The sequence below is a fragment of the Clinocottus analis genome, unplaced genomic scaffold (genome assembly GCF_023055335.1).
Source record: "Clinocottus analis isolate CAN_PGR_092001 unplaced genomic scaffold, fCliAna1.0.p SCAF_3, whole genome shotgun sequence".
In the NCBI taxonomy this organism is placed as follows: Eukaryota; Metazoa; Chordata; class Actinopteri; order Perciformes; family Cottidae; genus Clinocottus; species Clinocottus analis.
The window spans coordinates 23,099,003-23,120,532 of NW_027176042.1; the positions used below are offsets into that span (position 1 = coordinate 23,099,003).

At 43.2% G+C, this 21,530-nt stretch overlaps 5 protein-coding genes across 13 annotated transcripts; 3 read left to right on the forward strand and 2 right to left on the reverse strand.

Annotated features, from left to right (window-relative positions):
- The first annotated feature begins 766 nt into the window (after positions 1-766).
- On the forward strand, positions 767-8,212 carry LOC137795992 (E3 ubiquitin-protein ligase RNF182). 7 transcript variants are annotated; one of them, XM_068593614.1, is made up of 9 exons: positions 767-1,159; positions 1,229-1,672; positions 3,309-3,356; positions 3,554-3,709; positions 3,818-3,965; positions 4,246-4,313; positions 4,723-4,885; positions 4,974-5,221; positions 5,841-8,212. In XM_068593614.1, exons 4-9 carry the CDS (start codon positions 3,662-3,664, stop codon positions 6,021-6,023), a joined length of 858 nt encoding a protein of 285 aa, XP_068449715.1. In that variant the 5' UTR covers positions 767-1,159; positions 1,229-1,672; positions 3,309-3,356; positions 3,554-3,661; the 3' UTR covers positions 6,024-8,212. The 7 variants fall into 7 exon arrangements, with proteins under 7 accessions (XP_068449715.1, XP_068449716.1, XP_068449714.1 ...); XM_068593615.1 differs by having other exon boundaries at positions 1,612-1,672; XM_068593613.1 differs by having other exon boundaries at positions 767-1,672.
- A 1,823-nt stretch (positions 8,213-10,035) lies between these two features.
- Positions 10,036-12,100, forward strand: zgc:109913 (regulator of G-protein signaling 9-binding protein). The gene is made up of 4 exons (XM_068595304.1): positions 10,036-10,237; positions 10,317-10,520; positions 11,542-11,684; positions 11,927-12,100. Exons 1-4 carry the CDS (start codon positions 10,036-10,038, stop codon positions 12,098-12,100), a joined length of 723 nt encoding a protein of 240 aa, XP_068451405.1.
- Positions 12,101-12,776: 676 nt separating this feature from the next.
- Positions 12,777-15,293, reverse strand: ube2c (ubiquitin-conjugating enzyme E2C). 2 transcript variants are annotated; one of them, XM_068594502.1, is made up of 7 exons: positions 15,186-15,293; positions 14,710-14,845; positions 14,226-14,253; positions 13,857-13,943; positions 13,494-13,698; positions 13,210-13,269; positions 12,777-12,926 (listed from the first exon to the last, which is right to left on the reverse strand). In XM_068594502.1, the coding sequence occupies exons 2-7, from the start codon at positions 14,814-14,816 to the stop codon at positions 12,889-12,891; spliced, it is 525 nt and encodes a 174-aa protein (XP_068450603.1). In that variant the 5' UTR covers positions 14,817-14,845; positions 15,186-15,293; the 3' UTR covers positions 12,777-12,888. The 2 variants fall into 2 exon arrangements, with proteins under 2 accessions (XP_068450603.1, XP_068450604.1); XM_068594503.1 differs by lacking the exon at positions 15,186-15,293 and having other exon boundaries at positions 14,710-15,027.
- Positions 15,294-16,221: 928 nt separating this feature from the next.
- polr2j (RNA polymerase II subunit J) lies at positions 16,222-17,244 on the forward strand. Its single transcript, XM_068594504.1, has 3 exons — positions 16,222-16,475; positions 16,848-16,956; positions 17,055-17,244. The coding sequence occupies exons 1-3, from the start codon at positions 16,333-16,335 to the stop codon at positions 17,154-17,156; spliced, it is 354 nt and encodes a 117-aa protein (XP_068450605.1). The 5' UTR covers positions 16,222-16,332; the 3' UTR covers positions 17,157-17,244.
- On the reverse strand, positions 17,240-20,617 carry LOC137796521 (deoxynucleotidyltransferase terminal-interacting protein 1). 2 transcript variants are annotated; one of them, XM_068594501.1, is made up of 13 exons: positions 20,283-20,617; positions 19,906-19,973; positions 19,618-19,714; positions 19,269-19,367; positions 18,974-19,033; positions 18,824-18,883; positions 18,547-18,605; positions 18,413-18,455; positions 18,176-18,234; positions 17,870-17,930; positions 17,713-17,784; positions 17,549-17,604; positions 17,240-17,464 (listed from the first exon to the last, which is right to left on the reverse strand). In XM_068594501.1, exons 1-13 carry the CDS (start codon positions 20,355-20,357, stop codon positions 17,356-17,358), a joined length of 918 nt encoding a protein of 305 aa, XP_068450602.1. In that variant the 5' UTR covers positions 20,358-20,617; the 3' UTR covers positions 17,240-17,355. The 2 variants fall into 2 exon arrangements, with proteins under 2 accessions (XP_068450602.1, XP_068450601.1); XM_068594500.1 differs by having other exon boundaries at positions 19,906-19,976.
- Positions 20,618-21,530: the final 913 nt, after the last annotated feature.

The following is a 21,530-nucleotide window of genomic DNA, read 5'->3' on the forward strand; positions in this document are numbered from 1 at the left end:
TAATTAATGTATAGCTTGAACTCATTACCGATATAAATCGTCTCATATATAGATCAAATAAGCTAATTATGATGCTCCATTGCAAAAAAAGATGTTTACTTATTATTTTGGAGCAATAAAATCAAATACGAAAGGCAATATTACAATATTTAAATTACAACAGTAAGAAAACACAGAGAGCAACAACAAAAAATCCCACTGAGAAAAAAATCATATATAAAACAATAAAATATTTGTATTCAAAGAAAGTGAAAATATATATATATATATATTAAATAGAAACAGATTACATCCCAAAAAGTAAAAAAGGGAAGCAAACAATGAAATATTAATTTATATCTATATATACACGATATATATATATATATATATATATATATATATATATATATATATATATATACATATATATATATATATATATATATATATATATATATATATATATATATATAGAGAGAGAGAGAGAGAGAGAGAGAGAGAGAGAGAGAGATGTATATATACACACAATACGATATATATATATATATATATATATATATATATATATATATATATATACATATATATATATATATATATATATATATATATACATATATATATATATATATATATATATATATATATATATATATATATATTTGAATTATTATTTATCAACAGGTTTATGAACTGATCGGGTAATTGATCACGTCATCGATCCTCTCTGCTGTATACGTCATCGTCAGTCGGAGAAAATTTCCCGTCATCCTTGCTGCGGGCCGGTTGCCACGGTAACCCGGGCTCCCGCCGCCCGCCCGCCCGCCGGCCGCGCGCGCCGCAGTGAGACGGAGGAGAGAGAGACGGTGAGTCACCGAGACCAGCCCCGGTCACCGACCGACAACCGGCGACCGACGGACACAGGAGACACCGGGAGACCTTCTCGGTCGGCCCGCGAGCTCCTCCCCCCCTCCTCCTTCTTCCCCGCTGCTGCCACTGCGGAGGCGCGCGACGATCACGGACTGTTAATGAGACCGATGACGGGCATCGACGACCGCAGTGTTGCTTCAACCCGGGAGACTACAGCAACCTCACCAGCGGCAACCAGACTGTTGCTGCAGTGTTGCTTTAGACGACAGACCTTCCGGCAACCAGACCCGCTAGGCGACAACAACATGTAAGGCAACTGCACCTGCAGCAACTAGCAATTAGATTGTTGATGTTTAACGTTGCTTTAATCTGGCAGAGACTACAGCAACTACAACATCCAGGCCGACCGCAACAGAATCTGCAGCAATTATATGTAAAGCAACCAGGCCACTGATTTTCCACAACTACAGCGTTGCTTTAACTTACAATAAAGAGAGAGTACACCAACTAGACTCTTAAAGTTCATCAACCACATATTGTTTCAACCTTAAAGCTTCAAGGACTACAGCAACTAAACCCCACGGCAACTACACCCAGAGCAACAGAACCTGCCGCAACTTGGAAATAAACTGTTGAGATTTAACAAGCACCATGTTGCTTCAGCCTAAAGGAAACTATACGGAAACTACATCATCAGCAACTGTCACCCACATTGTTGAGGTTTAATCATCCCCGCGTTGCTTCATTGTGACACAACAGCTACTCAGCCTGCAACTACACACCCAGGGCACCCATCGACTCAACATCCATCGTCCAGCAGGTGAGCGGCAACACGACACCGTGGCAACATGCACGGCTTTCCACCAATGAGGTCGCAGCCTTGGGAGTGATGTCACTCAAATAAATAAGTAGAGAGCTGAAAACAATAATCACCTTGTAGATCCGCCCTAAAGCATCTTTATGGTCTGTTTGACTCTAAATAACCATAATTTACGAAATTAACTGGCGGTCAGGAGACAGAATGCAGCTTTAACAGATGAAACATAGACTTCTATACAACCAGAGGAGTCACCCTCTGGTGGTAAGTAGAGAGAATGCAGCTTTAACACATGAAGCGTATAGTATACTTCTATACAACCAGAGGAGTCACCCCCTGGTGGTCAGGAGAAAGAATGCAGCTTTAACACATGAAGCATAGACTTCTATACAACCAGAGGAGTCGCCCCCTGGTGGTCAGGAGAGAGAATGCAGCTTTAACACATGAAGCATAGACTTCTATACAACCAGAGGAGTCGCAGTAATGTTGTCACAGCGGTAGTCATGATGTCACAATGATGTCACAGCGGTAGTAATGATATCACAGTAGTAGTAATGATGTCACAGCGGTTAATGATGTTACAGTGGTAGTCATGATGTCACAGTGGTAGTCATGATGTCACATTGGTAGTAATGATGTCACAGCAGTAGTAATGATTGTCTTTCAGCTGAAGGTTCTGTTTGAACCCGACTGGTTGCTTGGTGTTCCCTCTACAACAGGCAGTATACAGTTTACTACACAGTATACTATAGTATGCTACACAATATACTATAGTATACTACACAGTAGAACATAGTATACTACACAGTAGAACATAGTATACTACACAGTAGAACATAGTTTACGACACAGTGCTGTACAGTCACATGACGGTCAGTTACATATCAATCACATGTGAAGCAGTGCATTGTGGGAGTTGGAGCAGACAGTCTGCATGTTGACTGACACTCGCACAAAATGGAGGACAACAAATGACACTATCTGAGCATCGTTACAGAGCGGAGGAGTCCGTCAGGAGACAGACTGACCTGAGGTCTGTTCAGAAACACTAGAACACAGCAGCAATACTGCAGTACTACACACAAGTACTTTGAAAAGCTTCAAAACTTTTGAAAGAGGAAGAGAGTCTGATCTGCAGTCAGTTCAAAGTGAGGAGCACAAATCATCCTCTCCTCTCGGATCAGTCGGTAAAGAAAAATCAGCTGATCTCGTTGTTCCCGCTCAGCGGCGTGTGATCACGTCTGAGTCACCCGATTGGCCCGTCTGGTGGGAGAGGGGGGGGTTCAGGCACAGGTAAAGCTGTTGCTGTGGCAACATCAGCATCCCCAAGTGTCCCCTCCCCCAGTTACATAACAGCTGCGGCCTATAAATACAACAGTGTGTGTGTGTTTGTGTTTCTGAGGCTACTCGGTAATTGAACATCAACAATAAACCGGATGAGATAAGTAATACGTATACACAGTGGTAGTACTTGCTAGTACGCTGTGTGGTACTACCAGCTGTGTGATACTACCAGCCGTGTGGTACTACCAGCCGTGTGGATACTGTGTATTGTCCGTCAGACCCGTCTATCACGTTGACCCGTTTGTCTCGTTGACCCGTCTGTCTCATTGACCCGTCTGTCTCTCCGTCTCTACAGATGGGCGTCCTTCCAGACCGTCAGACTGATCGGCTGATCTGGAGTCAGGTCGGTGTCGCCCAGATGTGTCGATCGCAACAACATGCGTTTGTCTACTTGCAGTTTAATTTCCATTAATGCGCCCAAAAATTCCCAGATACTACTTCCTGTTTGAAGTGAATAAAAACGAGCGGCTCGTCATTTCGCACCTCTTGTTAAAGAACAGCTTCACTCCGCTGAAACTACGAAAAAAAATTCTCTTTCAGTCAGCTGACGGCTTCAGGTTGAGCTAAGCTCCGCCCCCCAACCGCTGGCCCGCCTCTTCCTCCCTCCCTCTTCCTGGTTCAAGGTGGGTGACGACGACAGCCAATAGAATGAGTCAGCCGAAGGAGGCGGAGCCTGGCCGGGAGACTGAAGCCAAGGTGAGATTAATGATTAACTCTGAACTTCATCAGGTCCTAAACAAGAATTTAAATAAAGTTCTGACAGTTTGAACCGAGCTTCTGTCATCGTTGTGTGTGTGTGTGCAGACCTGGGCCCAGTCTCTGGTTTACACTCTGGAGGAACTCGAGTGTAAAATATGCTACAACCGCTACGACACGCGAAGTAGGAAACCCAAACTGCTGGGCTGTCTGCACCGGGTCTGTGCCAAGTGTCTGAAGAAGATGGTCGACATGGGTGAGTTGACTTGACCCGGTAAAGGTGAGTTCACTTGACCTGATAAAGGTGAGTTGACTTGACCCGGTAAAGGTGAGTTGACTTGACCCGGTAAAGGTGAGTTGACTTGACCTGGTAAAGGTGAGTTCACTTGATCTGGTAAAGACTAGTTCACTTGACCAGGTTAAGCTTAGTTCACTTGACCCAGTAAAGATTAGTTCACTTGACCCGGTAAAGGTGAGTTCACTTGACCCGGTAAAGGTTAGTTAACTGTCATGTGGCTCTTCTGGTTGATTTTCAGGAGAGTCTTCGCCGTCGATCATCTGCTGTCCATTCTGTCGCCACGAGACCTACGTCCCCGACGAGGAGGTGAGGCTTTATTAAGTAGGAGATAAGGCTTTCTTAAGTAGGAGATAAGGCTTTATTAAGTAGGAGATAAGGCTTTCTTAAGTAGGAGATAAGGCTTTATTAACTAGGAGATGAGGCTTTATTAAGTAGGAGGTGAGGCTTTATTAAGTAGGAGGTTAGGCTTTATTAAGTAGAAGATGAGGCTTTATTAAGTAGATGGTGAGGCTTTATTAAGTAGAAGATAAGGCTTTCTTAAGTAGGAGATAAGGCTTTATTAACTAGGAGATGAGGCTTTATTAAGTAGGAGGTGAGGCTTTATTAAGTAGGAGGTGAGGCTTTATTAAGTAGGAGGTGAGGCTTTATTAACGAGGGATTTTCCTCCACTTCCGAGTTGGACAAGCCGTGTTCCTGTCTCTGTCCTCTTATTAAGGTGTGGTTGATGGAGGACGACCGACACATCCTGGCTGTTCTGTCTTGTCAGGACCGAGCTCGCCGAGGAGGAGCAGGAGGAGCAGGATGCGCAGTCGGAGGAGGAAGAGGAGCAGGAGCAGGAGGAGGAGGGGAAGTGGTGCTGAGTCCAAACAGTCTGACCGGTAAAATAACCAGACAAGTTTGTCTGTGTTTGATTTCTTAGTTGCAGACTGGAACATAACTCTCTCTCCCTCCCTCTCTCAGGAGGAGGAGGAGGAGGAGGAGGAGGAGGAGGAGGAGGCGTGGAGTCGTCCCACCGCTCCTCAGACTGTCTGGTCATCACCATCATGGAGCTCCCGGAGGACTCTCCGTCCTCTGACTCCCTGAGCATGCTGAACGTGGTGGGTCTGTACCGGCCGGCCAGCCTGGACTCGCTGCCCTGCAACCTGCCGGCTCAGAAGTGTCGCGCCTGGACGTCCCGCAGCTTCCCGCGCTGCCTGCTGGGGGCGCTGTGCCTGGTCAGTACACTCAGTACACTCAGTACTCTCAGTACTCTCAGTACACTCAGTACACTCAGTACTCTCAGTACAGTCAGTATCTAGTCAGGCCAGTGCCAGGAGGAAGGCCCCGCATGAGCTGAGGGGTGTATGTGTGTCTGTGTGTGTGTGTGTGTGTGTGTGTGTGTGTCTGGCATGGTGTGTGTGTGTGTGTGTGTGTGTGTGTGTGTGTGTTTGTCTGACATGGTGTGTCTGTGTGTGTGTCATATGTGGTGTGTCTGTTTGTGTGTGTGTGTGTGTGTGTGTGTCTGTGTGTGTCTTACGTGGTGTGTTTGTCTGTCTGTCTGTGTGTGTCTGTCTGTGTCTGTCTGACGTGGTGTGTGAGTGAGTGTGTGTCTGCGTGTGTGTGTCTGACGTGGTGTGTGTGTCTGACGTGTTGTGCGTGTTTTTGTGTGTGTGTGTCTGACGTGGTGTGTGTGAGTGCGTGTGTCTCTGACGTTGTGTCTGTGTGTGTCTGACATGGTGTGTGTTTGACGTGGTGTGTGTGTGTGTGTCTGCGTGTGTGTGTCTGTGTGTGTGTGTGTCTGTGTGTCTGTGTGTGCGTGTGTGTGTGTGTGTGTGTGTGTGTATGTCTGCACAGGTGTACTTCAGCTCTCTTCCTCTGGGGATCTACCTGCTGATGATCGGTCAGCTGTGGCTCGGCGTCGTCCTGGTGAGTCTGGTTCCCTCCACGCTGCTGCTGCTCGTCCTCTACGGCTTCTGTCAGTGTCTCTGCCACGAGCTGATGGAGGCGCTCGCCGCGCGCACGCACGCGCTGCCGTGACCCGGCACCGACCACCGCAACAAAGAGTCAACAACAACAACAACCACAACAATGCGACCAGAACCAGCAAACAAAAACGAGTCACCGCAACAATACAAAAGAACATTCACAGCATGAGGACGACCCAAACCCAGGATCTCTTTCACTTAAAAAATCGGAACAACAGTAACAACACAACAACACTTGGAACCACGGTAACAACACAACAACACCCGGAACAACAGTAACAACACAACAACACCCTGAACCACAATAACAACACCTGGAACTATAGAAACAACACAACAACACCCGGAACCACAGTGACAACACAACAACAACCGGAACCACATTAACAAAACAACAACACCCGGAACCACAGTAACAACACAACAAAATCCGGAACAACAGTAACAACACAACAACACCCGGAACCACAATAACAACACAACAACACCCGGAACCACGGTAGCAACACAACAACAACCAAACCAGAATAACAACAGAGCAACAACCAACACCACAGTAACAACACAACAACACCCAGAACAACAGTAACAACAGAACAACAACCGGAACCACAGTAACAAAACAACAAAACCCAGAACCACAGTAACAACACAACAACACCCAGAACCACAGTAACAACACAACAACAACCAAACCAGAATAACAACAGAGCAATACCAGAACAACAGAATCACTCACTTATAGACTGACCCATCAAACACTGACACACCTGTCCACTCTGACCCCGCCCCCCTCGAAATACCAGCATACCCCTCAACCCCCTCCCTTTTGACCAATCAGAGTAGGACCAGGTGATGACATCACCACAGAGAAGAGGTGGGGTTTCTCTCTCTCTGCTGTGTTTTACTGTGAAGGTGTTTCTCTTTGTCGCCTCTTGCTGGACAAACTATGAACAAGTCGTTTTCTATCATATTTTCGGAAACGACAGAAGGATCCAAACTGTCAGCTGATGTCACAGGACACCTGTCGGCCAATCGGAGGATACTTCTGTCTGTGAACATTGAGGCTGTTGTAGAAGACTGACCCGCTGTGCTGTGCAGACCGAAAGATACTTTAAATAACACCAATTAACCTTGTTCAAAACAAGACATGTAACTGTTTAATATGTGTCTATATGTAACTGACGTTCATTAAACGCGCTCGTTCTCTGTTTCCCTTCAGACTCCCGTACAAAAAGAGGTCCGGGACTGTTAGCCTAGCTTAGCACAAAGACTGGAAATCGAGGGGACTGTTAGCATAGCTCCATCAAAGTCCTGGCTTCCTGTTGAACTGTATTCCCACAATGTAGGACTGATAATAATAATAATGCCTTATAAATATCATAACACAAATTAAATCTAAATTAGATTCTTTGTTTGCAGTTTTGTTGCAGGTTGTTTAAAATAACAAACTGTTTTAATCATTTTGAATAAACTGAGTGTATAAGTGTATTTTATTCAGATGTAACTGTAACTTTTCTGAACGTTCACACTTTCACATGTACGTGTGTGTTTGTGTATGCAAAAATAATCTATGATTTGACAACAAAAAAAACACTATCGGTGCAGAAATCATGTGTGTGGATGTTTTTCACGACACGTCTTCTTCTGCTGATGTTGAACAATAATTAACAACCACCTCGTGTAAATGTCACAACACAACACAGTCACAGTGCTGCAGAAACATAGAGCCTCAAAGAAACACCAGTGTTTACCCCTGCTTGCAGCCTTTGTGCTAAGTCAACCGCTTAGCCTTTGTGCCATGCTAATAGTTTTTCCCTGCTATCAGCACATTGTGTTATGGTAACAGTTCAGCCTTTGTGCTAAGCTAACAGTTTAACTCGCTTGCAGCCTTTGTGCTAAGCTAACAGTTTCTCTCTGCTTGCAGCCCTCTATGCTAAACTCACAGTTTCCCCCTGCTATCCAGTCTTTGTGCTAAGCTAACAGTTTCCCTCCGAAACAACAGGGAACAAGAGATTTAATGATCTGTTGAACTGTTCCTTTAAGTTGTCTGTCTTTATAAAGTGCCATTGTTTGATTTGATGTTTGATTATTGATCATATGATGATGATGATGGCCGTGATGAGGAGGACACTGTTGGTGTCACTGCAACAGTTGTTGTGTCACTTCCTATCATTGTCGTGGGTGGAGCATGTGCAATGTGTGCTCCATTTAAACATGCATAAACTACAGACACTGAAATATGACTCGATTTTTTAACTTTGAATACTGCTTACTGATTAGTATTACTGTGCAGTTACTGTGACTAGTGTTCATACAATAGCCCTGGTGGTCAAGAGAGAGAATGCAGCTTTAAAACATGAAGCATAGACTTCTATACAACCAGAGAAGTTGCCCCCTAGTGGTCAAGAGAGAGAATGCAGCTGTAACACATGAAGCAAAGACTTCTATACAACCAGAGAAGTCTCCCCCTGGTGGTCAGGAGAGAGAATGCAGCTTTAACACATGAAGCAAAGACTTCTATACAACAGAGAAGTCTCCCCCTGGTGGTCAGGAGAGAGAATGCAGCTTTAACACATGAAGCATAGACTTCTATACAACCAGAGGAGTCTTCCCCCTGGTGGTCAGGAGAGAGAATGCAGTGTGTCATTACAGTTCACCTGGGAACACCTGTGATGAGTGTGAATCTAAAAATACTTTCACATCCATGAATGCAACAAACATCGTTAAAGTGACGACAGCAGCATTAAAGGAATGGAAAAGACTAGAACAACAGCACCTGGGTCCATCCGTCTATAAATAACTGGGACATGACCCAGTCTACCTGGACAGGTGAATCCCCGACGGAGAGGTTTGCCTGAAAGACGTGGCTGAGGGTAAAATAAAGAGGCTCCTGGGAGGAACCTCAGCTGGCGTTAATTAAAAAACACTGACGTCCCCCGAGAGGAGAAGAAGAATGTTTATAGAAACCGGCCTGACGTCGCACAGTCCTGCAACACAGGAGGAGGATGGAGTCGGGATCAGCAGCAGGTAAGACGACAAGCTTAAAACTTTAAACATCCTCTTGAATCCTGAACTCTCTTATGTCTTTTAAACGTTATAAATCTATAAATGATGAATATATTGTTTATACCGCAGATTTTAATCATTGCTATCAGCTTACTTTAATATGTAATCTTTACCACACCATGTTTTAATAAGCTTATGATGATGAAGAGTTTAAAAATTGTGAATGAGTGTTCAATTAGTGAATAATATATGGGATTTACTGAGGCTTTTATCGGTAAAGAGACATTAGTAACTTGTGGGTTGCAAGATTGTAGAAATTCTTCTCCAGTTTTGATCGATCCTCTTAAGATATATTTATATTTTAAAAGAATTCAGAAAAAGTTTCATAACTTCTGCTGTAATAAATACTATGAATGGCACCAGAATCAATAGAAAGTAATAAACATAAATCTTTTTATAATTATACATTTTTTTAGACTGAACAATACATAATTAATGATTGATCTCTAAAATCTTTCACTGTGATATCCTCTTTACAGGAAAATACATTTTATGATTTTAATGTATTTTCATTTAAAATAATGCTTCATGTTTCAGCTCAGATGACACTGACACGTCTTTAAAGGCCGCCCTCTACAGGCCAACCGCTGCAACTACACAAACAGTGACATTCACATTAAACATTCTCAGGTATTTCTGTGTTTATTTATGTATTGTTTTGTCACTTACATGTTTTATTCATTTAGTATATATTAACATTAAACATGAATACAAAAAGGAGGTTTGTCAAACAATAATAAAAAGCATGAAGCATAGACTTCGATACAACCAGAGGAGTCGCCCCCTGGTGGCCCAGTACCGCAGTAACTACACAAACAGTGACATTCACATTGAACATTCTCAGGTATTTCTGTGTTTATTTATCTATCTTCTTACTTAAATGTTTAATTCATTTAGATATATTAACATTAAACATGAACGAGGTTTGTCAGACAATAATCAAAACGAATTCAGAAAAACAAATGCTTGCTCCCCGGCAGGACGGTGATGACATCATGAGCCGGTGGCGTCGTTCGGTAGACGAGCTTGCGGCGCGGCGGCGGCAGCAGGGCGAGTGTGAGCGCGCTCAGGAGGCCCTCGGTCGGGTCACCTCCTGCTTCCAGCAGCTGGCGGCGTCGCTCGGCAGCTCGGCGGACGGCAGCTTCCTGCGAGACGAGATGGACGAGACGAGAGCCCTCGCACACCGGATATGCAGCGGTAGGGAAAACCGCTCCGACCGAAAAACACCCGTTCATACACCTGTCTGCATCTCACCTGTCTGACTGTGTGTCTGCAGGTCTGTCCCAGCGTCTGATGCATCTCCTGTCAGACTCTGACTCCGCCCCCTCCGGTGTGGAGGACAGACAGGCATCAGAGCGTCTGTGGGTTCTCTTCCTGTCAGCTATCGAGAACTTCCTGTTTGATCTGCGTAAGGCCTGCAATCTGATTGGACAGTTTCCTCTGACCCAGCGCAACAGCAGGCGCTCGTTAGTCAACACAGGTCAGCTAATGCCCTTCATTTCCTGTCTGTGGAAGCTTTGTGATTGGCTGAGCCGTGTGTCTCCTAAGCTTTCTACCTTTTGACACCGGTTTTCCTTCCTTAGTTCCTCACCTTCCTTCCTTACCGCCTTTCTTTCCTTCCTTCCCTCTGAATCACATTCAGTACCATGGAACTAACTTGAAGATCTGAACTACATTAAAGATCCTTACAACCTTTCAATGATTCCTGTGGGCTTCACAAGGATTCCTGGTGAGTCCTCAGTAATTCAGAGATCCTCCCTATGAATTCTTCAAGACACCTGAAACGTGATTTGACCCCAATAATCTCACCAAGAACTCTCAAAGGATCTTCATGGTTCCCTGATAGTTCCTCTCTGACATCTACAATATCTTCTTTGAAGATTTTTGGTACATTTTCATTGATTCTTGGTACTTCTCCTTGGGGATTAATATCCCTCATACCCAAAAAAACTCACGCAAAAAGGGATATCCTTCCTTAAGTCCTTGAATCTTTTCATCGACCAATTCATTGATGACCACTGGACCTCCTCATGGACCGAAGGAACCTCTTCAATGGTGCCGAAGACCTAAAAGTTCCCAAAGAATAACTGGATAGACCACCTTAAGAATGGTAGTAACATTATCAATGAGTACAGCAAATCCTTCAAGGACTAGCCCTACAACCTTATTGAGGACCACTGGAACTTCTTAAGGAGCTCTTAAACCTCCTCAAGGTAACTAGAACATCCTCAAGGATACCCTTCCCTCAATTAGACCCTCAGTGATGCCGACTTGAACGGTTTCTTTTAAATCCCCCAACATTTTAAGCTTTATCCTCTTTAAGGATTGTAATGTCCTCAAAGGCCCCAACAACCTCCTTCGAAACCACTGGAACCTCTTTCAGGAGCCGCAGACACCCCTCAAGGATCCCTGAAAACAAAGGATACTGGATCAGTGCAGTCCCATCTGATGTTATTGTATGTATGTCACTAGTGTTGAACCTCTCGTCTGTCTCTCTCCAGGATGCATGGATGGCGTGGTGGGCGTGGCAGCTCAAGTGGCTTCCATCCAGGTGCCGTGGCTCACCTTGCAGGAGGAGCCGAGCCCAGATCTGACCAATCACGTCGCATCGCTGGAGGCGATGCTGAGCGAGATGCAGCAGAGGGTGAGACAGACACAGAGAGAGGGAACACTTCCTGTTTGGAACAGATTGATTAGACAAGGTTCCACCTGCAGGTAGAACAGATTCAAGTACCTTATGAAAGTGTCTTGCACCTCTATCCCTTGGAGTGTCTGCACCTTAGGAACGTGTCCTGTTCCCTGGAGGAGTGTTTGTACCTGGGTGGGTGTCTTCTACCAGGTGGGGTTTTTGTACCTGTGGGAGTTAAACTTTACGGTGTTCTGCAGGTTCCTGTTGCCTTCTGGTCGGTAGAGGCGACCCAGCCAGCGTGGGCCGAGGCTTGCGGTCAACTGGAACAACCGGATGATACCCTGGAGGACCTGATGGAGGTTGAAGTCGTCTCTAACAACAAAATGCCCTGCTGCCAGCCACCGTGCTGTGGATTGGGCTGTGTCGGGTAGAGGAGCCGACGTCGCCTGGATCAAACCTACCTGACATTACTTATGTATAAATCATTCATGTTGCAAAAAATATGCTTAATTGTTCCTAATTTTACTACCACCACTCTTGGGGGAGAAATATTTTAGAGGTTAAGAATCCATAATAAGAGAAGTAAAAATATTTTTAGTTAAAGGTTACAAATATGAGAATAAAGGTAAACTCCTAGTCAGTGGCTGGGACAACTGGACATAAATATCAGAAAGTCTTTCAGTTTCTGATCGACTTCTTCAAGGATCAATGGCCCTGCATCTCCAGACAGTTGAGGTAGATACAGCGGAGCTGTTTAACAATGAAATTGTACTTCTTGACATGTATAACTGTGTGTCGCAATATGTACATTATGTGTCTGTGTCCTTTTTCCAAACAAATACATCTTTAGATTTGTTCCGTTCAGATTTTTCTTGTGACTTTCCTGTAACATGAATGTGATGTAGTCTCTTTAACAGTGGAACAGTGGAAAGGCTTCATACTAACGTAACACATTTACAGGACTTTTACTAAACCTCAACAGTTATTTTGATTATCTTATTTACTTATCTACATTTTGATGTAAAAAAGAAAAGCTTTTAGACAATGTACAAGTGAAATCTAACCAACAGATTCTGCTGCTGCGGTCCAATAAAGCGAGTCAGAGCGCTGCATTAAGAACTTTATTGATACAGCAAGGTGGACAAACATAAAAATATTTTACAAACACAGAAGGCAAATGGACAGAACAAGAGAAGGAAGAATAAAATGTGGAGCTGCTTCAATTCTGGAAGGTCGAATGTACATGAGTTTTAAAGGCTGAAAGAGAAAAAACAGCCCGTTAGAAACATATCCCCCATCAGCCACTGCTTCCCATCTGATCTGTTGTGCAGCTGCGTTCTGGAGGCGTTACAGTTCAGTTTGAATGACAGACCAAATATTTGACCTCTCGCTGTGCATTTTACAACTTTTCGAACGTATTGGGCGCCTTTGAGATGAGAACAGCCTTCTGACGCTGTTAGCTAACAGTGTTCTGATGCGATGCTAGCGAATGCAACACCATTTTCACGTGATGTCAGCGAATGCAACGGCAGCCTCTTACCTTCTTGGTCATCCCAGAGTTCGGCGGCATTTGTGTTCAACGGACTCTCGTTGTTTGGTTCTGAAACAAACATCAACGTGTTGTTTACGCAAATGGACATCAACACGTTGACAGTAATGGCTGTCAAGTTGCCTTTGGAAACTACTTTTTAACATGATGCAATAAAGAATAAGGAAAACAGCAAAAAGTGTGCAAACGTGCATTTAAGATGAAAACTATTTTGAGGTTTTCTGCATTAATGATGTTTAAATATTGTCAACGAAGGCCGGACGAGACTACATTACCTCCCAGCAGGCTCTGGATGGACAGTAGGATGGAGCGAACGTCGTAGAGCGCCGACCATTTGTCCTTCAGGATGTCGAGGCAGATGAAACCCTGCTCGTCCACGTTGGGATGAAAACAGGACGTGATGAACTTCACACGTGGCGCCTGGTACGGGTAACCAGCCGGAAACTCCAGAGACAACCGGTACCTGAGACCCTCGTACGCCTGAGACACACAGACAGGTAAACGTATTATTATTACAGCGGTATAAAAAAACTTTTGTTTGTGTGAGCTTGTTGGATCGTGGGATTGTTTACAGTGCAGCCGTCACATGATCACCATCGCTACTTATCAGCCAATTGCAGCCCTCTATGCCAACGTACCGTCTCCTGCGCGCCGTCGATTGTCCCGATCCATTTGAAGAGATTGTCTGACTCTGGGAACGCCGAGATCCCTTTATCACCCGACATCTGCAATCGACAACAACAGAGAGAGGTCACGTGATGTCATCACCCGTGTATGCGTGTCAGTTTGGGTGTCTGCTGCAGAGTGGGTCCACACATTGTGGACTGTATGTGCATGCAGTGTATTGAGTGGTTTCGGTCTGTAAGAATAACTCCAGGGACACTTTCCCCCCCAGTCCGCCCGTGATGTGGACTATACAGCACTCATTGAAGGCTTAGGTCTAAAACCACGGCCCGCCACTGATGTGTATGTGTGTGTGTGTATATATATATAAGATATAAACTCACCATCAGAGTCATGAGTTCCTGCTGCAGCCTGCAGACACACAAGGACGACTTTATGGTTAGTGTTGCATCGACCCACATCTTTATGTCCCAATGCATTTGTATTTATTGACTTTGTCTCGGCATTAACAGATTTGTAAACACACTTAACAAGACGTTTTTCTGCTCGTGTTGAGACAAAGTCAGTACATTAAACTCATCAATTACCAGTAAGTGAATATACGATAAGTACATTATGCTTTAACAACTAAAAACACTGCATTAATGTCTCAGACTGAAGGGATTCAAGTTACATAGAGACAGAGTAAAAAATAAACAAGTTCAATGCAATTATTATGAATAAGCATTAATATTTTAAAAAAAGCAGTACAGAATCTAAAGTAACTGAAATATACAGACAGAATAACTATTGCTGACAGTGAGACTGCAGCTCGTATAGTGTGGGTCTTTGCAGTCGGTACCGGCATGTTCGTGGTTGGAGTCTCACCGTTTGGACACCGAGCTTCTGGCCGCGCTGCCGCCGCTCTCGCTGCCCTTCAGGGCGGCCGTGGACGAGGCTGCTGCCGCTGCGGGGTCCATGTTCTGGGAGGCCATGATGAGTGCGAAGAATGGTGCGTTCACTGCTGCTGGGACAAGAGGGGAGACGAGGCAGGTCAAGACCGACAAGACGGACGGAGCCGCAGCGGGACAAAGACGCTGACGCACCGGGCATTCACACCGCGGGGACGAAGAGCTGCTCTCCCTTTAAATGGTCGAGAGCCAACAGCAGCTGTCGTCACGTGTGCGCGCATCCGCAACCGGATGTTGTAGCCACGGAGGATTATCTCAAAGGTTGGCGTTTATTTTAAAGCACGAATGAGACATGCAACAGCCGCTGCTGCTGTGTATCGACGGGTACACGCGGAACAAACGCAATGCAGATGTGTAGTTGTGTATGTCGTATATATAAGCTGGTTGACTCACCGTGTCGCGCGTCGGGTGTTCGCGGCTCGAGCTGCTGATTCAAACTGAGCTCGCTCCCGCCCCCCCTCCTTGTTTAAACCGGCGCTTCCTCACACTCGGAGCCAATCGGCGCCCGGCGTTTAAAAACAAACTGTCGTGCTGCTCAGCCAATGAGAAGGGCGTGCACCGGGGGAACAGCGATGTGATTGGACAAGAGGAAACGCCCGGAAGTGCGTTTCACGAAGCGTCACGGAGTTGAGAGTCAAAAACAAACTTTTTGTGTTTCTTTTATATTCTTATTTGTATATTAGCTTATTTATTTGTATTTTTATGTAGTATGTAGAATACATAAGTACATATGTTTAGTATGTTACACATACAAGGACTCGGACAATATAAGGTGCATAACAATACACAATAACATTTTGTTTTTTTTAAATATTTAAACTTTACAATTAATGTATGGTGGTGTGACAGCTTCTTTAACGCAGCAAGATGGACACAATGTGCTAGGTTTTGTTTTTTTAATATCATTGGGACTATAATATAAGAGTATAATATATGATATTAATATATATATATATATATATATATATATATGTATATATATAAAATTATAAATATATATATATATATATATATATATTACAAAATAAAATGTAATAAAATTTTGACTCGTAGAACATAAGAGTATAATATATATAACATGATAATATTATTATTACTTGGACTATTATAATTTTATATATATATATATATATGTATATATATATATATACATATACATATATATATATATACATATATATACACATATACATATATACATATATATATATATACATATATATACACATATACATATATATATATATATATATATATATACATATATATACATATATATACATACATATGTAAAAAATGTATATTTTTTATTTTTATATTTAATTCTTAGAATATAGGAGTATAGTATAATACGATGATATATTCATAATAATATTATTTGGACAATGATAATATGAGTATAAAATAATAATAATATATTTTAAGCAGCAGGGGGCGGTAACGGCAAGAAGAAGAAGAAGAAGCCGGAAGTTGTCTTGTTTTGAAGGAGCCTCGTTTCCGGCTGCCTTCCGGTCGGCGCTCAGTGCTCAGCTCAGGAACGATGAACGCGCCTCCCGCCTTCGAGTCGTTCCTCCTGTTCGAAGGAGAGAAGAAAATCAGCATCAGCAAAGACACCAAAGTGCCCAACGCCTGCCTGTTCACGCTGAACAAGGAGGACCACACGCTGGGAAACATCATCAGAGCGTAAGAGCCCACGCGGCCCACGACGACAATAACTCACTACGTCACAGGATCGATACGGATGTGTTTAGAATATAGTATCGGCAGGTGCCACCACTGCACATTTAGGTGTATTTGTCTATAATACAATAATAACTCGGGGTTCAGTAGTCTGCAATTTCTTTGTTGCAATCTCTTTGTTGCTTCTCTTTCCGTTTTCTCCTTCACAATAAAAGCCTCAGACACATACACTGGACCATGCTTCCTCGAGAGCTATAAAAGTAACTCAGTATAATTAGCCTACACGTTATATTACACCGCTGCGTGTAAAAGTCACAACCTTCTTTGTGAAGTGGAACATCAGGTCATGACATGTTTGTGTGTCTGGGTTGTCAGTCAGTTGCTGAAGGATCCACAAGTTCTGTTTGCTGGTTACAAGGTTCCTCATCCTCTGGAACACAAGATCGTCATCAGAGTGCAGACCACACCTGACTACAGTCCACAGGTAACGCACACACACACATCTGACTACAGTCCACAGGTAACACACACACCTGGGAGGAGTCGTGGTCCAGCGGCTCATCGGCGATTTTCTTTTGACAGGAAGCGTTTACGAACGCCATCACAGATCTGATAAGCGAGCTGTCTCTGCTGGAGGAGCGCTTCAGGGTCGCCATCAAGGACAAGCAGGAAGGAATTGAGTAAAGCCCCGCCCCCTTTTTGATGATGTCACTAACCTGTTTGAGTGTTGGTTTATTTTTGTAAATAAAATACGTGATGTCGCAACCTGCAAGGTTTGTCTTTTTTTATTTCACTTTTTTAAAAACGGCATTAACAAGAACGACATGATCACTGTTTTGGGCGGCGGGGTCATGTGATGAGGTCATGTGATGAAGGAGCGGGGTCAGGGGTCGGCATCTCTCTGAGCCTCCATGGCTCTTTGCATCTTCTCCACGATCCACAGAGGAACTGAAAACGGCTTCAACTCGTCCATCTTGATGTCTGCACAGTCTCTGAAGATACACACACACGCGTTACCACGGTAACCACAAACACACCTGGTTCCCATGCAGACGGCATAGCGGCGTCAGACTCACTTATACTCATCGCTGCGAGACAGATCCTGGATGTCCTCCTCAATCAGCAGGTAGGCCTAAAGAACACACACACACACACATTGCAACGATGCGTTCAAGTGCAGCAGACGTCTGTAGGAGACTTCAGCGTCTTAATGTTCGCAGCATGGGATTCGTCCTCTCACCATCTTCCCTCCCGTCGCTCTCATGTGGTGTCTCTCCGCCAGCCACTGCTTGTCCTTTGCATCCGCCGCGTACTGAAACACACACACACACACACACAGTGTTTAATAGTGTGGCGCGGGTTGGAGGTTGAGGTCGAGTACTCGTGTGACGGCTTACCTTGAACAGGTCGGCGTGTTTGATGTAGATGCGTCCTCTGGTCCCGCCCATCCCCAGAGCCCTGCAGTGACATCACAACACACAATGACTTCCTGTTCTGTTTAGACAGACAGTAGGCTCAGACGGACATGTTTGATGTCATCAAGTTTGCAAGTTGACATGATGTCATAATGTCTATATGATGAGGTCATGTTTACATGATATCTATATGATGATGTCATAATGTTCACATGATGTCTATATGATGATGTCATCATAACATAATGTCTATGATGATGTCGCAATGTTTACATGTTGTTGACTCACTTGTTGGCTCTGGAGCCGAGAACAAACGTGCTGCTTTCATTCAGTCTGGATGGCTCCCACTGAAAAAAACACACGCGATAATGATTCTTCAGCTTCACTGCTCGGTCTCACACACGTCTTTACGATGTGCATCTGCATGCGTGTCACATTTACACACTGATCTTTGTGAGGAATAAGGCGGGACATTCAACTTCTGACCAATCGGGTTCAACGATGACAAACATTCTGCCGACTCACCTTCGGTCCTTCTCTCTTGATCGGATCCGACTTGAGCTTCACTCTGAGGAAGGGAGGTCACACGGGTCAGTCATGTGATCTACCTGCATACTGATGATGATGATGATGTCATGTGTCGGCCCTCAGATACTCACTGGGTGGAGAAGGTGTGCGGTCGATCGGAGGCCGCCACCGGGCCTGGACGAGCCCGTCGCTGTTGACACAACAATCACAAGCTAGTCAATTAACTACAGATGTTCTGTTCCCGGTTTCTCCTTCCTAATATTTAGGTTTATTCATCTATTATAAGCTTTTTACAGCCGGTGTTAGGAAGTTAAACCGGTCCATACACATTCTGACCAATGGATTTCCATGACTTTAAACCAAATGTCCATGAGCAAACATGGAGTGAAATCTGGGTGTGAAGAGTACCTTCTTGGGTACGGGGCTTCCTCTCTGACTGTAGTCTTCATCAGCAGCGGGTCTGGACCTCTGACGAGACACAAACAACGAGATCAGAACCTGGACCAGGTTCCAGATTAAAAACATGTTGCTGGCGATTTTTCATTGGTCGGTTCCTACCTTTATAGCGACCTCTGACCTCGCCCTATTTACCTCTGCCTCTGGAAACAGCTGTTTCGCCTGGGGATGACATCAGAGAGAAACAACGATGACAACAACAGACACCTGAGGTCAAAGGTTGTGAGGTCAGAACCCCCGCGGCCGGTCATGTGACACCTGGTGTCAACCAATCTCTGGATTTCTGTTCATGAGCATTCAATGTGGGATGAAACAGGCGAAGACGAAGTGAGGGAGGGTGGGTGGGGGGTCACATGACCAGCAGGGTCACGAGTTAGACAACAGGAAGTGATCTCACATGTTCCAGAGCGTTCCTGCAGGCCTCTCTGATCAGCTGGTCGGTCTGAACGTCGTCGCCAACGTTCTCTTTCACGTTCTCCGCCGCTTTCTCAAAGAACTGGAACAAAAGCAACGACATGAGAACATATACCGACCCATCTGTACCCACAACTGTTCATACATGTGTTCCCACATCTGTTCCACATAGTCCCAACATCTATTCACAAACTCCTTTTCTTTGCCCCATTTCCGATGCGAGAGTTCAAGGAAAGAGGATGTTGAATGTTGTGGATATCTTGAAGCCCCTGTCATTTGTGATATTGAGCGACACAAACTAATTAGACTGAAATTTAACGGTGTCCTCTGACCTTGTGGTACTTCTTGAACACAGCCATGATGTCCTCGTTGAAACTGGGCTGGAGCACAGCCCTCAGCAGGTCCATGGACACCTGAGGATCTGTGTAGCTACACACACACACACACACACACACACACACACACACACACACACACACACACACACAGTTAAACCAGTATGAACTGACACCAACCAGTGTGTTTAGTTTCACTGTGGATTATCAAATAATGTACAACCTGTGAATCCAGTAGGACTCAGTAAAAACCACGAGTAGGACACGGTATAAACCAGTACTGACCTGACGGCCATGTGTGAACGCCGTCCTCGTCTGTGTATCTGTCTGTGTTTGATCATCAAGTTCCACGGCTTCTAGAGGGAGTAGATAGAGCAATTAATATATATATATATATATATATATATATATATATATATATATATATATATATATATATATATATTTGAACAAAGGACATTTTATAATATTACTGAACAAATAAAATATTTTTAAAATATATTTTCGTGTGTTCTCAAAACCATATTTACAGAATAATCATGTGTAGAGAATCACAATAATATTTACGTATGGCGTCATGTGACATAATTCGACCAATCAAACGAAACGTCACAAACTCTGCTAGCTTGGCGCTTTAGGCACCGTTAGCTTGTGGTCCGTACCGGGCTCTGCTCGGGCTGCTCCGGCCCGTCCGGCACCAGCCAGTCCCGGCCTCCTTCGCTGCGATGGGCTCCCATCCTAGAGCCGTTCCGGGTTGCTAACGAGCTAAACGCGGCTGTTAGCTAACCTCAAAGCTAACAGCAGAGCGGAAGTTACAAAGTCCTGTTTCCCGGTTCTTTTATCCGGTGGTTGTTCACCGCGTTCGTTTACCGGTTCTTTGTCGCTGGGACGAACCCCGAGAGGCCGAGAGACGTTAAATCAATTAACTGATAAATCGATAATCAACACGGACTTGTTATTGCGTTTCTTCCGCTTGTGCGAAGCTCGCAGTGGTGTCGACCAGCTTCCGGTCATTACTTCAGAATAAAAGCACAATTAACACGAATCCAAAGACATATTTAAATTAATGTCATTTATAATGTTATCATTATTATAATGTATAATAATCATTCATACTAGCTAGCGGATACTTTAAGCTTTTGATATGTGGAGATATACGCTTAATATTTGCAATATAATTATTCATTATGGATGAAAGAGATTCAGATCAGAACCATTTTCTCCGTTTTTTATTCCATAATTGCCTTTATTCTGCTTTGTTTTTTACAGATCTCAAATATGAGAAAATATAGTCGCCTTAAAAAATGCAACATATGGAAGTTATGAAAATAACATTGAAATATTTCTCAAATTAACTTTTTTTTCTTGTTTTCTTTCAGACGTCCACGTAAGATAATGACGCAAACGTGTGTGTGTGTGTACATATATATATATATATATATATATATATATATATATATATATATATATATTCATATATATATATATATATATATATATATATTCATATATATATATATATATATATATATATTCATATATATATTCATATATATATATATATATATATATATATTCATATATATATATATATATATATATATATTCATATATATATATATATATATATTCATATATATATATATATTCATATATATACATATATATTATATATATTCATATATATATATATATAATATATATATATATTCATATATATATATATAATATATATATATATTCATATATATATATATAATATATATATATATTCATATATATATATATAATATATATATAATATAATGTATATATAATATATTATAATATATATATATATATATATATAATTTTTATATATATTTATTATTTGTTTTTTAATTAGTCTCTCTTCCACCAGTGTGTTCCTT